The sequence below is a fragment of the Pongo abelii genome, chromosome 15 (assembly GCF_028885655.2).
Source record: "Pongo abelii isolate AG06213 chromosome 15, NHGRI_mPonAbe1-v2.0_pri, whole genome shotgun sequence".
Lineage (NCBI taxonomy): Eukaryota > Metazoa > Chordata > Mammalia > Primates > Hominidae > Pongo > Pongo abelii.
In genome coordinates this window covers 96,229,838-96,247,023 of record NC_072000.2, presented here as the reverse complement: position 1 = coordinate 96,247,023, position 17,186 = coordinate 96,229,838, and the positions used below count along the sequence as shown (strand labels likewise).

General features: G+C 45.5%; 2 protein-coding genes across 12 annotated transcripts in view; both read left to right on the top strand.

Annotated features, from left to right (window-relative positions):
* The window catches only part of FBLN5 (fibulin 5), an 80,002-nt gene extending 73,346 nt beyond the window's left edge, over positions 1-6,656 (top strand). For 7 of the 11 annotated variants that reach the window (XM_063715145.1, XM_063715141.1, XM_063715140.1 and 4 more), the window contains one exon: positions 4,373-5,345. In XM_063715145.1, the coding sequence (XP_063571215.1) occupies positions 4,373-4,534 (162 nt within the window). In that variant the 3' untranslated portion in view covers positions 4,535-5,345. 11 annotated transcript variants of the gene reach the window in all.
* A 561-nt stretch (positions 6,657-7,217) lies between these two features.
* The window catches only part of TC2N (tandem C2 domains, nuclear), an 88,123-nt gene continuing 78,154 nt past the window's right edge, over positions 7,218-17,186 (top strand). The window contains exon 1 of the mRNA XM_054530416.2: positions 7,218-7,493. The gene's annotated coding sequence lies outside the window, so the exon portion shown is untranslated. The remainder of the gene's footprint in view (positions 7,494-17,186) is intronic.

Sequence of the window (17,186 nt, the reverse complement as noted above, 5' to 3'; positions counted from 1 at the left end):
GAGGGAAACATCTGGCTTTGGATCACAGCTTTGTAAGTCCTGTATAACCCCAATAACCCCACACATAGCATCAGCAGCAAGCCGTGTATAGTGCCTGTATGTGCCGGACACTATTCTCAGTGCTTTCCATACAGCAACCCTTTAATCTTCACAAGAATCCTATGATATAGGATGGTTTTATCATCCAGATTTTACAGATGAGAGCACTGAGGCACAGAGCGAAGCAACCTGCCCGACTAGTCTCACAACTAATAAGCACCGGGGCAGGATTTGAACCTAAGCAGCCTGGCACCAAAAATCTGTGCTGTTAATACTTTTCTTTAGAATGGGGAGGTATGCTTTACCTACTCTTCCAGCTTTGGGGTCTCAGATGAAATGTAGCTCACAAGAAAAGTCTAACATCCAGTTACAATAGAAAGTATTCAGTAAATAGCAGTTATGATTATATAGATACTGTTGTGGCCACTGCTACTGTTGCAAGGAGGCTGTCAGCTGCTGGGCCATGGAGAGCTTGGGAATGCTACCCAGGGGACTGGAGCATCGTGTGGGAGGTGGGGCTGGATGGCCATCCAGGCTTTCACACCCTGAGATTCATTGATTTGATTATAACCACATGGGAGGAGCTTCATCTCACCCCGCAGGCAAACCACACACACTCGCGTGCACGCACGCACACACTTATGCCCACATGCGTACATGTACACACACACAAGCCCATTCATAAGCCTTATTGGCTGGCTGTCTCTCACTGAGCCCTAGAAAGAGGGCCGATGATTGGCTTTGGCCAGGTGGCTTGGGGGTCATAATTAGGGCCAGAAGAAGGAGCAAGGTCATGGGGTTCAGACTGCGCCAAAGTGTACTTACTCCATGACACACGTGGATCAAGTGGCAGGGCCCATGGAAGCTGGCCTGCTACAGCGTGGCTGCTTGCCACAGGTCAGACCATGTCATCCCACAAGTTGATTAGAACAAACCTGAGTGTGTGTGGGATCAGGGCCAAGAAGACATACGGCTGGTGGGCTGTTGGCAGCCGACTCTCAGCGTGGTCAAGTCCACTGGCGTTCCGTCATTCGTGTGCATTCTTCTGTCACCAGCGTGCATTCAGCACCATTGCATATGAGGCTTCAGGTCAGGCACTGAGCATTGAGAAACAAACAGGATGTGGTCTCTGCCCTGGAGGAACCCACACACACCTTAGCGGAGAGGGGGAAAACAACCTAGCAAACACAACTCAAAGTGGCGAATCTCAAGTCAAGTCAAGACCCATGGGATGGTGAGTAAATGGAGAGGTACAGAGACCTTATCAGAGAGTGTAGTGGTTAGAAGCATGATTTTTGGAGCCATAAAGTCTAGTACCATGCAGTAGTTTTGTGGCCTTATGTAGTATCCCTAACCTACTCACAGCATAGGGTTATGAGGATTAATTAAGAGGTGTAGGAAAGGTTGTAGCCAGGTGCCTGGCATCATAACCACCACCGTCATCACTGTCGCCACCATCCTCCTCCTCCTCCTCATCTTTTCACACCACCAAGGCTACTAATGCCCACGGGCTCTCAGGGGTTTGTTTCATTAATGCCCTGGCTCTGCCCTAAAAGCCAAATGTGGAGGTGGCTGTCCTCAGCTCTTGTGGCAGGTACTTGAGCTCTTCCAGGTGCTTGTGGGTAGGGTGGACCCAGGTGGAGGCTGGACTCACCAGTAATCTACAGTTACTTCCAAATGGGAGAGTCTAGGATTTCAAATGGGATAGTTGAGGATTCTTCTGTACTCAGGAGACATTTACCAAGAGAGCCCAAAGGAACAACTTGGAAGTTTGCACTTGCCCCCTTCTCCCTTCCAGACCTTGGGCTCTGCAGATCTCCCTCCGGAGGGCTGCCCCCAGCTCGGGATTCTCAACTCTTGGTCTTTGTTCACGCAGTGAAAGCTGGTGAGATATTTGTATATGTAAAGGCTGCAGGCCTTTCCTTGTGCGGCTTTACCCTCTGAAGTCCTGGCCCAGGGCTCAGGTTTCATAAGGGCTGACAAGGAAGTCCAAGAGATCTTCTGCATGAGGAGGTGCCAATAACGTGGATGCTGACGGGAACAGGAGGAACCAGTGCCAAGAGGAAACCGTGTGGCTGTCAGGCTGCCGATAGCCTCATGGATAGGGGAGGTCCCAGTGCCTGGCCTGCACCTGTCTGCCAGCCCCACCCTTGTCTTACCTGTGGTAGCTCTTGGGGATGTTCAGAGCTTTATGGGGTGCCTTCCCTTTATGGAGACAGATAAAACATCTAGTGTAGCTTTAAACTAGCTAGGTTCCTTTATTTTGCAGAGACTGTTGCTTTCAGCTTCTGGGCACAGGGCTGGGCTCTGCAGTGTATGGGAAGTAATTGTCCAGCCCATCCCTTTTCTTCCTCATGCTGTTCCCTCTACCAGTGCCAGTATCTGTCCCTTGCACTGACTGCGAGCATCTCTCATTAGGTCGGTGCTAGGAAGAAGTGAAACACACATCAGCCTCTTCTGATATCTGCTGTGCAGTGAAAAAAGCCTGGGGCTTGGGGTCAGAAATACCCGAATGGAAGCCCTTGGCTCTGCCCAAGACTAGCTGGGTAACCCTAAGCAATTATTTAACCTCATGGGACCTCAGTTTGCTTACTTATAAAACGGGGAAGTAATGAGTCATACCTTTCATACAGCACTTAGACAAGGATAGCCAGGGCCCCCCCACCTGGGTTCTGTGCTTTTAGATCAATATTTCTCAATAATTAATGTGCACACAAAGCCCTGGGGATTGTGTTAAGCTACAGATTCTGGCTCAGTAGATCCTAGCCCTGAGATTCTGCATTTATAAGAAGCTCCCTGGTGATGCCCATGCTGCTGGTCCAGGGACCACACATTGAGTGGCAAGGCCTTTCAGGTTTTTATGAAAAAAATTTTTTTTTTTTTTAGTTGGAGTCTCACTGTCATCCAGGGTGGAGTGTAGTGGTGCAATCTCTACTCACTGCAACCTCTGCCCCCCAGGTTCAAGCAATTCTTGTGCCTCAGCCTCCCAAGTAGCTGGGATTACAGGCACCTGCCAACACGCTAATTTTTCTAGTTTTAGTAGAGACGGGGTTTCACCATATTGGCCAGGCTGGTCTCAAACTCCTGGCTTCAAGTGATCCGCCCACCTCAGCCTCCCAAATGCTGGGATTACAGTTGTGAGCCACGTGCCCGGCCATTTTATGAGGATTAAATAAGCAGATGTACATAAACATGGTTAGGAGAGTGCCTCACACATGATGGGTGCTCAGTTGATGTCATTCCTCTCTGCCTTCCTCCTTGAAAGTTTTAGAAAAAGACTCAGTGGAGGAGAGATTTCACGTGAAATTATTAGGACCACAGTGATCAGGTTACAGAATGGTGAAGCTGGAGATGACTCTAGGGTGTCTAGAGGGGGGTTCTTAAATTCCACCTTGCCCAGGCATCACCTAAAAATATACTGACATAGGAAATCTTGGAATGGGCCCCTGGAATTGTTAGTTTCAAAAAAAAGTTCCAGTAGCTTTTGATGCCATTTTTTTTTTAATTACTGATCTGGTCCAAACTCTCATTTTATTGTTCCTCAAAAATGTTTTTTAAAACTTGTATTCCACTTTCAAGGGTACATGTGCATGTTGGTCGTATAGATAAATTACTGTGTCATAGGAGTTTGGTGTACGTATTATGTCATCACCCAGCTAATAAGCATAGTACCCAGTAGGTAGTTTTGCGATCCCCTCCCTCCTCCTGCCTCCACCCTGAAGCAGGCCCTGGTGCCTGTTGTTCCCTTCTTTGTGTCCATGTGTACTCAATGCCAAACCCTCATTTGAGAGATGAGCCCCAGAGAGGTGAAGTGACAGCCCTAAGCCATGTAGAAGTTTCAATCAATGATTCGTTCATCATTCAATATATATTTTCTGAACACCTTCTGTGTTCAAGGCACCATGCTGGGTTCTAGGGGGACTCAGTGGTGAAAAGCCTGACCCCAGTACCTGTTCTTACAGAACTCATAGCCTAGTGGGGGCCTAGATATCAGACATGGATCAGGTAGACAGTGTGGACAGTCACGCATGGTCATAAATGCTTTCCAACCTGTATAAAGTAGAGGCTGCAGCAGCAGAGGTCGCAGGGGGATCTGACTTAGATTGGGGAATCAGAGAAGGCTCCTCTTAGGAAGTGACCTTTCAGATGAGACCTGAAGGGTTTGCAGAAAAGAGCCAGGTGGAGAGTGGGCAAAGCCAGGGAAAGAGCATGGCACAGTTGAGGCACCGAGGGGGTGCCAGTTTGACTGACGGAGGCAAGGGAGCACCCAGGTGGGGCTGCAGGGCCACCATGCAGGCCTTTTCTCACTGGTGTCCCCCGGTTCTGTCCATAGCAAACGGGCCCCATCAGTGCCACCCTGGTGATGACACGCCCCATCAAAGGGCCCCGGGAAATCCAGCTTGACTTGGAAATGATCACTGTCAACACTGTCATCAACTTCAGAGGCAGCTCCGTGATCCGACTGCGGATATATGTGTCGCAGTACCCATTCTGAGCCTCGGGCTGGAGCCTCCGACGCTGCCTCCCATTGGCACCAAGGGACAGGAGAAGAGAGGAAATAACAGAGAATGAGAGCGACACAGACGTTAGGCATTTCCTGCTGAACGTTTCCCCGAAGAGTCAGCCCCGACTTCCTGACTCTCACCTGTACTATTGCAGACCTGTCACCCTGCAGGACATGCCACCCCCAGTTCCTATGACGCAGTTATCAAAAAGTATTATCATTGCTCCCCTGATATAAGATTGTTGGTGAATTTTCAAGGCCTTCAGTTTATTTCCACTATTTTCAAAGAAAATAGATTAGGTTTGCAGGGGTCTGAGTCTATGTTCAAAGACTGTGAACAGCTTGCTGTCACCTCTTCACCTCTTCCACTCCTTCTCTCACTGTGTTACTGCTTTGCAAAGACCCAGGAGCTGGCGGGGAAAGCTGGGAGTAGCTAGTTTGCTTTTTGCGTACACAGAGAAGGCTATGTAAACAAACCACAGCAGGATCGAAGGGTTTTTAGAGAATGTGTTTCAAAACCATGCCTGGTATTTTCAACCATAAAAGAAGTTTCAGTTGTCCTTAAATTTGTATAACGGTTTAATCCTGTCTTGTTCATTTTGAGTATTTTTTAAAAATATGTCGTAGAATTCCTTCAAAAGGCCTTCAGACACATGCTATGTTCTGTCTTCCCAAACCCAGTCTCCTCTCCATTTTAGCCCAATGTTTTCTTTGAGGACCTCTTAATCTTGCTTTCTTTAGAATTTTTACCCAATTGGATTGGAAGGCAGAGGTCTCCAAACTGATTAAATATTTGAAGAGAGCTTGTGTTTGGTTCATTTTGACATCATAGACGAGTCAGCCTTTGGGGTTCTAGTTCTGTGTAAACCTGCTTATTGTGCACTGGCTTAGAAAGCTCTCCAGAGAGCTAGGGCATTATCTATGACTCTGGAAATTGATGGGAGGGGGGCGGTGGGGCAGAGAAATAGGGGTGGTGGGGAAGTTAGGGGGAGGCATCATCCCTGAGTCTTGTTTCATCTGATTAGAAAACAACCAACAATCCTTCTCTTATGTAGATTATTTCCGGTGCTCCTGCAGAACAGGAATGTATTCAAGTTACTTTAAACCAGTGGCCCTCAACCCTGGCTGCATAGACGGATAACCATTAGAACTTTGGAGGAAAGACTGATTCGCCAGGACATGCCCCCAGACACTCTGATGTCATTGGGCTTAGGTAGGGCCCGGCCATCAGGATTTTTGAAAACTTGACTACATAGCCAGAGTTGAGAATGTATTGTTATAAACCCCAGAAAGAGAGGTGGACAGATGGGGCTGGAGCCCTAGCTGCCTTGCCCTCAATGTCTTTTCTGCTCATTGTAGGATTCATTATTCTTTTCCTGGTCAGGGCCTCTGGATATCCTTCAAGTCTTAGAACCCTGCGCAGGGGCCAAGAGAGTCAACATTGCAAGTCACAGGAGAACAGGTTGGGATGGCTGTCTTTATGTCCCATCCCAGGAATCAACCCAAGGCTTCGGGAAAAAAGTACACTCCCTGATAGCCGAGGTGGAGTCTACAGATCCATCTGAGGGTGCTCCCGTCCTACCTGTTGGTGAGGTATTCATGAAGGACCTACACAGTGCCTATCAAGAGTTGTGCCCTGGACCCCTAGTCTTAGTAGGCATTCCACAGATCCTTATGATATGGACAGGAGACAGGGAAATACTGGGTAGAAGAGGGTGGTTCCCCGGCAAAGGCCCCACCCTCAAGCCTGGATACCCATGGCCCTAAATGAGGACAAACATTCCTGTTTTCATCCCTAAAAAGTTGCCTTTTGGCCTGCCATGTCCCCTATCCTTTACCCATATAAACCCTGAACCCCAGGCTCCAGGCTCCAGAAGCAGACGGGGAGACAAGAAGATGAGCAGACATGAATGGCAGAACAGTACGGCAAAGAAGGAGAGAAGAGAAGGAACATTGGGAGGAATTCGACTGGAGACAATCTGAAAACTGGCCACTGAATGGCCAAACTCCAGGGGAAGATCATCTTCCCACTCCATCCCCTGTCCAGCTCCCCATCCATACTACTTAGAGCCACCTCCACCATTCAATAAAACCCCTGCATTCATCCTGCAAATCCATGTGTGACCTGATTCTTCCAGGATGCTGGACAAGAGCTCGGGATACAGGAAACTGTCACACTGGCCTTCTGCCCTGGCAAAAAGGGAGAGGGCCCACTAAGCTGGTTAATGCTTAAGCTGTCCACGGATGGCAAGGCTGAAAGATTGCACTGTTTCAGTGCCTACTTGGGCTTTGGAAGTCACAGACACTGACCCCTGGATGCTGTCATGGGGCTGGGGCCCCAAAGTGCTCACCCTGGTTCCTGCACCTGCCTGTCTGTGTGCTCCCCTTCCCATAAGTGGTTTTAGCTTGGGGTGGCTGAACAGAGAGCCACACACCTGTTGCACATCCTGTGAGGGGGCCAGGGAATTCTCCTGTTCCACTTAGTAGTATCTTAGGCCTTCAGTGGAAGGAAACAGCATGTTCCACTCCCTGCAGCATCCAAGAAGCTGCAAGTCCTCCCTCCTCACCCCAAGAGCATTTCTCACACCCACACCACACACCTCACTTTGCTGTTGGCTGTGGTTATTTTTTTCTGTAACTAAGCACATCTAAACCATGCCTAGTTGTGGTTCTTCAGTCAGGGTCAAGTGGTGTTAGCAATCACATCAGCAACAAATGGCTCAGGATGCTCTGGTTTCAAAGCTTATAAAACAGAGGGTGATTGCCTTAGGACTCACTCAGCTCGGCTCCGAAGAGCAAAGGCCAGAAGGCAGCAGTGAGCCTGGGTCCCTGCTGTGTGGGGAGACTCAGGGGCTGGAAAGAAGTGTGGAATCAGAAACGCTGAAGGTTTATGTGAGCTTTGCACCGAGCACCTCTGAACCACTGCCTCTGGGCTCAACAGAACACAGGGGTAAGTTTCTATGAACTTCTCAAAAAGAAGGCTGGGAAGCTTTCTGTCTTGATGATTTGAGGACCCACTGGTTTCAGAGGTGCCACATTTGGAACCAGATCCGAGTCTCTAAGGTTTGTGTTTTATTTGTTCATGTCAAAATGTGGCTTCCTGCTTCTAAGAAAAGAAACACAGAGAGGCTCATAAAAGCAGCCTCCAAGGGCTTCTTGGACCTCAGATTGCTCTTCCAAAACATGGTCTGATGAGTTCAGTGTAAATGCATCAGAGGCATGTGGGATCCATTTACCTTAAAATACACTTGGGCCTAAAAATTAAGAGAAAAACAGTCCAGGGCAAAGTGTATACTGCAAAGTCAAGCTCCAAACATTTGGGAAACAGTTCTAGAGGCTGCTGGAACCCCAAATGCTACTTGCTTTACCTACCCCTTGGGAATCATCAAATGTTATTTTTTGTACAAGACTGGGGATGAGCCTGCTCTCTGATCCCAGTGCTGTGCTCTGCTGTGCAGTTCCAACGGGGCAGGCTGTTTCCTGGACCCTGAGATCTCCAGGCTCCCGGTGCCTATTCCTTGTCAGCTTTGCCCCATCCAGGAGCTGGGCTGAGGGCTTGTCAAGTGACTCCTGCTTTGTACCACTGCATCAGGTCCTGAAGAATGAAGGGTACCAAGGTGGAAGGAGTGCAGGATTAAGAGCAGGGACGCCTGCAAAAGCTCTCGTGTTACCACCTCATCTTCCAACTTTTATATGGGTGAAAACATTCATTCAATAGCTTCTAATTCTGAAGTTTTGTGATTCCTTGAAATGTACTTTGGGGATGACAGCCAGCATTTCCATTTCGCTGCAATTTCAGAGTTTTGCAGTGGTTTGCCAATCATAACACTTTCTAATTGGCACAAAATCCACCTACCTGTTGCCTCTCAGTCTTGGGTAACATACTTCAGACACTCTCTTAGGTAAGTCTTGGCCCTTGGAGTGTTATTTGCCCAGATGGTAAAAACATTTAAGTAGGTCTGATTATTTCATTTTCAGTGGTTTCAACACATTTTTGTGGCCTGGGTGTTTACTGTAATGTGCCCAAGTCGTTCATTCTGAGCCAACAGGGTCACCCACAGAGAGAAGACTTGACAAAGGAGCTCTTCTCTACTCCCCTCTTGCCAGATGAAATATTGTTTGTAAAAGGTCTTTGTCTTGAGAGGATCACATACTTTGGTTAAGAATCCACTTTGGTTAAGCTGGTTGCTGGATTCAGAGGCATGAACAGGATAGACAGTCCACCGATGACTTTATAATAACACCTTTTTAATAACACCTTTAATAACTTTTTAATAAATTTAAAAAGTTATTAAAACTTTATAAAAAGTTAATTTAAAACTTTAATAACTTTTTAATAACATCTTTAGCCAAGGGTTTATGCAGCATACACGACAAAACTGGAATATAATGTGGTAGGTGCAGTAGCAGGGTCAGCAAAATTATTTTAGTTAGATTTTAAAAATTATTAAGACATCTATTTTATACAAGAAAAATTCTTATGAAAATTTATAGACATGTGTTTGAAATTTAGAATAAGTTGCCTCTGCTTAGAATTATTAAATATTTTGAAAGGAAACACTAATAAATGCTAGATAAACTTTTTCTTTCTTTTTGATACAATTTGTGTTTACTTTAAATGCAATATTTTCTTATCTGAAAAAAAAAGTGAGCACTTAGCAAATCTCTTCATTATTTTTGAATTGGCCAATGCTCATAAACTACAAACAAATATACAGATTGTTCCTTGTGCTGATATTTTTGTTTTCAAATTTCTTAGTCCTGTTACTTAACAAATGGCTGATGTCTTTGTTGGAATCCCTGAACATAGCTAAAAGATATTTTTTTTTTGTTTTTTTTTTTTAAATAACCAAGAGGCTCCAAGACAAAGGAGTGCACAGAGGCAAAATTTATCACTTTGGTAGCTTTTGCTGGGATGAAAGCCTCCAGTTAGAATGTTTGACTTACTAATGGTTCTTAATAATGAACCTTAGCCAGCAGCCATCAGAGAAATAGATCATTAAAGTGAGAAAATAGGTGTCAACACAGGAATGATCTACTGAATTGTCATTATTGGTGTTCTTTCGGAGGGGAACTGCATGTTGACAGGCAGTGACTTTTTCAGGAATTTGGAATATTCTTGAGCAATAATGTAAAGTTGAAGGCGGGGTCTGGGCACAGGGGCTCATGCCTGTAATCTGGGAGGCCGAAGTGGTCAGATCACTTGAGGCCAGGAGTTCAAGACCAGCCTGGTCGACATGGTGAAACCCATCTCTACTAAAAATACAAAAATTAGGTGGGAGTGGTGGCACACACCTGTAATCCCAGCTACTCAGAGATGAGGCAGGAGAATTGCTTGAACCCAGGAGGCAGAGGTTGCAGTGAGCTGAGATTGCACCACTGCATTTCAGCCTGGGCGACAGAGCGAGAGTCTATCTCAAAAAAAAAAAAAAAGATGAAGGCAGGGTAAATTGTACACACATACAAATACAGTGCCATTATGATACCTGTTTATTAGGATTTGAGAAATTAATTAATATTGATTTAAGGCCACAGAGTCATTGGATCACTTGATTCTGTTTAAAAGAAGTTTTCATTTGGGTAGGATTGTTTTGGTTTCAATCTGTTCCTTTTTTCTAAGTCTTCCTTTCCAACCTTCTACTCAGAATGAATTTGACATTGCAAAACTGGCTTGTATCATGATAGCTACTATGCTTTAAAATAGGGTAGGTGCTTTGGGATCTTTGGAGTTTTAATGTACGAACCATTCATAATTTATCCCTAAAGCGAGTGTGGATTGTTTTATTTGTGAATGTTCTACATCCCCTGATCTGAAAACTTACCAAAAAAGCCAACATTGAGATGAAGCAGGGACCCCTTTTAGGGGCCTCCTTCCCCCCACTCCCCAACAAGCATGGAAATAAAGCGAAATCTTGAGTTCCTGCAAGGGAACTTCCAGGCACCCAGCTAGCCCTGAGAAGTAAGGAGCAAGTTGGTAAGCAAGAAGGTAATAGTAGCTTAAAACAATAGCCAGGGAAGTTAGAGTTGCCAGATGTTTGGTTCCCTACAGAAACTAAAGGTAACATCTTAACATATATCTCTGAGTTGTTTTTCAGAAACCCAGACCCCCACCAAAGGGATCTCCTGGCAGGCAGACCTCAGATAAGGGAGAGCTGAGGACTGAATTCTGACCTCTGTTCTTTATTCTGGGTTGTTTTTTTTTTGCCAGGGTCTGGCTCTGTTGCCCAGGTTGGAGTGTAGTGGTATAATCATAGCTTACTGCAGCCTCGACCTCCTGTCCTGCGAACCTCCCATCTCAGCCTTTCGAGTAGCTGGGACTACAGCCACGTGCCACCATGTCACGCTTTTTTTTTTTTTTTTTTTTTCTGTGTAAAGATGGAGTCTGGGGTCTCGCTTTTTTGCCCAGGCTGATCTTGAGCTCCTGGCGTCAAGTGATCCTTTCACCTTGGCCTCCTAAAGTGCTAGGATTACAGCTTGATCCACCATGCCCAGCCTCCATTCTTTGTTCTAAACTTTTTCCTGAAGGGCCTGGAGGAAGTCACACCCACGGGCCAGACCCCACATTCTTTTCTGCTGAACCAAGTCTTTTGACAAAGCTTCCCTTCTTTAACCAATTGCAAATCAAAAAATCTTTGAATCTACCTATGACCTTGTAAGCCCCCCACTTCAAGCTATCTCACCTTTTTAGGCCAAACCAGTGTATAACCTCCATGTATCGATTTACAATTTTGCTTGTAACTTCCGCTTTCCTGAAGTTTACCCCTGCCTTTAGAAACCCTTGCTTGTAAGCCATTGGGGAGGTCAGGTCTTAGGCGTGAGCTGCCCAATTCTCCTTGCTTGGTGTCTTGCAAATCAATCGCCTTCCTTCTCCCACTATAAAACTTTGGTGTGAACGTTTGGCCTTACTGCGCTGGGCAAGCCGACTCCAGTTTGGTTTGGTAATATCATTGAAACCAAGCTATGATATTTGTAGATACGTTAGATCTTTATGGTGATGCTGTAACCTCATAGTTTTGTTTTGTCTTATTTTGTTTTGTTCTAGTTCCACATTTAAAAAGATCTCATGGAGGTTTCTGCCCCAAGGCTGGCATTTCCACACAGCCAGTCTTTCTAAGCCAGTCTTTCCACACCAGTCTTTCTAAGAAGCAGCCCTATGGGCCAGTAACAGCTACATTTTTGTTGAGCAAAGGCACTATTAAAATCATCATCTGCATCTTTTAGTAAAACCATAGTTAGTCAGGGAGATCCTTTCAACTCAGAAGTCATACAGAGAGGTAGACTCCTTTGCTTCTGGCTTTTTTTGTTGTTGTTGTTGTTCTGTTGGAACTTTGGAATGTGTTATCTTGTTAGGGCCTTCAACGCGATTAAAGAAAAGAATCCGGGACATCATTTTTCACCATAAAAGCTGGGACTTTTCATCAGTAGGTGGTGAAGAGTTCCCAGGTGTACTTCAAGAAGTTTTGGAACAATAAGGCACACCAAAAAGAAGCAGGCTGCCTCATTTGGAGTGACTGCAGGGATGGGGCAGGCCGCAGGGAGGAGAGGAAGTGGCTCCTTCCAGCAAATGCTGAGCCAAGGTGCCCTGTGCTCCTCACACTTGATCTGTAGCAGCAGGAGGCTTCCATCCTAGGAAATTGCCTCGAGGCTGCTCTTGATCTTAATTTTCACCAGATTTCCCTCAGCCCCACTCCGCTCCTTTGCTGGTTCACCAAAAACCAACAAACCTGTTGACGGCTGAGGTGAAAACCTAGAGGAAGGCAGATATGGGGCTGATTCTCTTTCTCTTCCTCTTCCTCCCCAGCTCAAACTCTGAATCCATGCTTTACTTCTTTTTCTTTTTTTTTTCTTTCTTTCTTTTTTTTTTTTTTCTTTTTTTTTTTTGAGGCAGAGTCTTACTCTGTCACCCAGGCTGGAGTGCAGTGGTGTGATCTTAGCTCACTGCAACCTCCATCTCCTGGGTTTAAGCGATCCTACCATCTCAGCATCCCAAGTAGCTGGGACCACAGGTGCCCGCCACCATGCCTGGCTGATTTTTTTGTATTTTTGGTACAGATGGGGTTTCACCATGTTGCCCAGGCTGGTCTCAATCTCCTGAGCTCAAGTGATCTGCCCGCCTCAGCCTCCCAAAGTGCTGGGATTACAGGTGTGAGCCACCATGCCCAGCCTATAATTTAAATTAAGACCAATTGATTAAATTAATTAAAATTACAAAATTGAGTTGCTGAGTCAGATGCAATGCATATATATACACACACACACATACACATATACATATATACATATACATATATACACATATATATACATATATATATATTTTTTTTTTCCAACGACATGGTTTCACTCTGTCACCCAGGCTGCAGTGCAGTGGCACTATATTGGCTCACTGCAACTTCCACCTTCCAGGCTCAAGCGATCCTTCTGCCTCAGCTTCCCAAGTAGCTGGGATTACAAACACCCGCCATCAGGCCTGGCTAGTAAAAATAGGATTTCACCATGTTGGCCAGTCTGGTCTCGAACTCCTAACCTCAAGTGATCCACACACCTTGGCCTCCTGGTCTCGAACTCCTGACCTCAAGTGATCCACACACCTTGGCCTCCCAAAGTGCTGAGATTACAGGCATCAGCCATCATGTCCATCTCCTGTTTACTTCTGCATAAGAGCTGGTGACCCCTTTGTTTCCCTCCACTTCCTCCTCTTGTTTCTTCCCCTGCCTCTCTTCTCTCTCTTCTTTCTTTCTTTCTCTGCACTGGCCCACCTTCCCCTCCGTCTGTTCTCCATCCCAAAGTTGGAAGGCAGTAGTCAGGGTTAGGTCCTGTCCAATGAAAGCAAAGCTGGGTCCAAGGGACAAAGTACAAAGCTTTTTATGCATTATTACTTCTTCTCCCTTAAATTCCTTTTTTCTTCTCTCCTAAGCACACAGAAGCAGTCTCTAGAACATCTCTTCCTGAGCAAAGCCATAGCTTTTTGTTGTTGTTGTTGTTACTTGCCCTCTTCCTGTTCCTGCTTTAAAAAATAAAGTATCTGTATCAACTTACATGAACATGGTACTTTCTTGTGGCTGTTCTTCCGAGGATTCATTCTCTGGGTTCTTTCTGATTTCCAGTCTCTCCACCCTAGAATCAATTTCCTTCATTCCAATACCCCTTGTCAGAGATCCAGGCTACCTCCACTCATTCCCAAACGTGGACTTCAAAACATCTTTCCAGCACTCCCTTCGTCCCACTCCATTATGGTATCCAGCAGCTTGACATGATGCTTCTGTTCTTCATGTAATCTACAGCAGAGAGGCTGGGAAAAATGGAAGTTTCTTTAAATACAGGACAGTGCAGTCTCCAGAGGCCGGAGTCTCTTTGCCAGTCACAAAGAACCCTTAATTGCTTTGTAAAATGTAGTCCAGCCCTCTTCACAGATTCGCAGATTACAGAGTTATTCATCCAAACAATTTCCACGTACTGCGTAGAGGGTTTCATGGACGGTGGCCTTGATTCAGACCAACCTGTATCTCTGCAACCCTCACTACAGACCACTTTTTCACAGTGGAGTTGCTATTTGGCTATGGCTTAAAGGATGACCCAGAATTCCTCAAGCATAGAGAGAGGGGAAAGGCACTAAGAAGACCAGTGTGGTTGGAACAGAGGATACAAGGATGTGTGTGCGTATGTCAGGAAGGGATAAAAGTTGAGGCTAGATTATTCACAAGAGTATTCACCTAGCTGAGTTTGGACTTCATATTGTGCAGGTCAGCATTTCACAGAAGACTAGCCGAAGAAGATGCTAATCAATGCTCCAAGATCAAGGAGCTCACTTGTTTAATAAGTTGGGGATTTGAATGCTGAATCCCCTTTTTAAACAGTCACAGTTGATTTTAGAAAACTGAAGGCTCTGAGAAGTCCTGCAATGAAAAGAAAACCTGCTTAATTTTGTATAAAGGTTAATCCAACTTTTTTTTTTTGCAAGGAAATGATTTCCCCCGTTTCCCAGCCCCCCATAACAACAATTAACATCTCCAGGAACAATTTTCCTTGGAGTTTGGAATTGCTGCTGTCTGCTATGGGAAGCTGTGGCGAGGTTTTAATTTTGTTTTGATTTTTAATTAGGGAAGACACATCATCTTGTTTTCTACTTTGGAAATGGTGTATGGAGGGAGGGGAGATGAAAGTTAAGAAAAATAATTGCAGTTGTTCACATAAGAGATATTATTTCTAAAGTGATCTTTCTAAAGAGTAGGGCTGACTAGGTCCTTACTTAGAACCCTACTGACATTCCCTCTGCCCACAGGTTAAGATTCAAACTCTTGAATAGGATTGACAAAACCTTCCGTGATCTGGTTCCTGCCTGCTTCTCCAGTTTCAGCTCCTACCACTTTCCCCTCCTTTAGACCAAATTCTTGGAGAAACAAACACATCCCCAACAAACCGGAATGGCTTATGTACTCCCTTCAGCTGCTCCTGTCTGAACTCTTCTCATTGACTGGAATGCAGTTCTTCTCTTTGCCCAGTTGGCAAATGCCTATTCATCTTTCAACAGAGATCAGCCTCTCTAGGAACCTTCCAGAGCCATCCCTGACCTCTGTGGTTTGTGCAGCCCACCAAGCCCCCACCCCTGTGTAGAGGGAGTCACTCCTGCTGTATTACCAGTGCCCCTGTGGTGTAGTTTCCACCTGGGGTTCTAAATGCAAACTCCTGCATGATACTATTTGTGTGTTGTTCATAATGTAGACTTACAGCCTAGCACAGTGCCTGGCCCATAGTAGGTGGTCAGTGTCAGTAGGTTGAGTAGAATGTGATGATGGGAAAATGCAGAGAAGGGGAAAGCTTCAAGAGAAATGGAATGGGTGGAATCAATAGGTCTTGGTGATTGATTGGGTACGGAGGCTTAGGGAGCCAAGGGACACACTGAGGTGAGCTAAAGACCTCAGGAGGAGGAGTTTTGGTAGAGGGGAAAGGTGAATGTCATTTTAAACTTGCTTCTTTTTCTTAATTTTTATGTTTTGTTAAGGTAAGATTTACATACAGTTAAATGCATAGATCTTAATTACACAGATGGACAAATAAAACATGCTGAATTGAAGATGGCCACATTTGGGTGAAGTTATTGTGAAGATGGCCAGCAGTGTGTATCAAAGCACAGAGTCTGGTGCTAGAGACTGAGCTCTGGGCTCCTTGTGAGAAGTGACACTGGGTGCAGATGAGGCGATCCCCTGCGGTGAGAAGCTCCAAATATCCCAGTATCCCGAGGTGGCTCCAGATACTGGGATATCTGGCGCTCTCTCACTAATCACTGGGATGTTTTCATCTTCGTTTGGCTGTTTTCTGCTTTTGTTTTGGCTGGGCTGGGTTTCCCTCTTGTTGTTTGGGCTATTAAAGGATTAGAAACTATGCTAGAGAGTAGAAGGGATATGGAATGGGATGGCCACAGTTAATTGGGAACATGTGTAGAGGACCCACTCTTTGATCTGCATAACCATGCTTATGAAAGCAGTTTCTTCATCCACTCAGAGGGGGTCAGTCCATCACTTCCTGAGTGAGTGACAAAGCTCCTATCCCTGGTGACTAGGGCCACCACACACAACAGATGAGGAAAGAAATTCTAAGATAAACAAAAATGACTCATAGCATAATGTGAAAACTGAAACGTGCATTAACCGAGCTATCTCTGCATCCTGAAGCAGCAGAGTCATTTGCTAATGAACTCATTAGGCAAATAAATGTTCTCAGTTGGAAGTTAGCATTCATTTACCCCAAAGTATACTGCATTTAATTAAAGGTACAGGAAAAATTCTCCTGGCCAGAGGAGTTATGGTGATGTGACAGGAAGATCCTTGTCTGAAAGTCTAGACATCTTTGGTTCTTTGTCCAATTCTCTCTGCTGTGTGACCTAGGACAAGTCATCTGGCCTCTCTGAGCCTCAGATCCTTCTTTTGTAACCTGCAGAAGATGTCGATGTCAACCCTGAATCCTGTATTTACTCAACTTCTCAACAAATATTCTTGGCTGGGAGTGATGGCTCACGCCTGTAATCTCAGCACTTTGGGAGTCTGAGGCAGGTAATTGCTTGAGGCCAGGGATTTGAGACCAGCCTAGGAAATACAGTGAAACCCCATCTTTACCAAAAAAAAAAAAAAAAAAAGAAGAAGAAGAAAGAATCAGCCAAGCATAGTGGTGCACGCCTGTGGTCCCAGCTACTCAAGAGGTTAAAGTGGGAGGATCGCTTAAGCCCAGGAAGTTGAGGCTGCAGTGAGCCGTGATGGCACCAATGCATTCCAGCCTGGGCAACAGAGCAATACCCTACCTCAGAAAACAAACAAACAAAGAACAACAGCAACAAAAACCCAAATATTCTTCAAGCTTCTACTCTGTTCTGGGCACAGAGCTGGTTAAATATCTCTGCATGAACAATTTTTTGCTGTGGTCCCTGGCCAAACAGCTGTTACTCCCAATTCAATGCATGGCTCTGTTCTTCATGCCAAACTTGGAAAAGTGGGCTGGGTACCACTCTAGTTCTTTATAGGAATTTTGTTGTGGTTCAGGCGACTGTACATCATAGTGCTGATCTGTTGCCAATAGTGGAAGGAATGCTGGGGTTGGAGTTGAATAGACCTGAATTTGGGTCTCAACCCTGCCACTTACTAGTTTACTG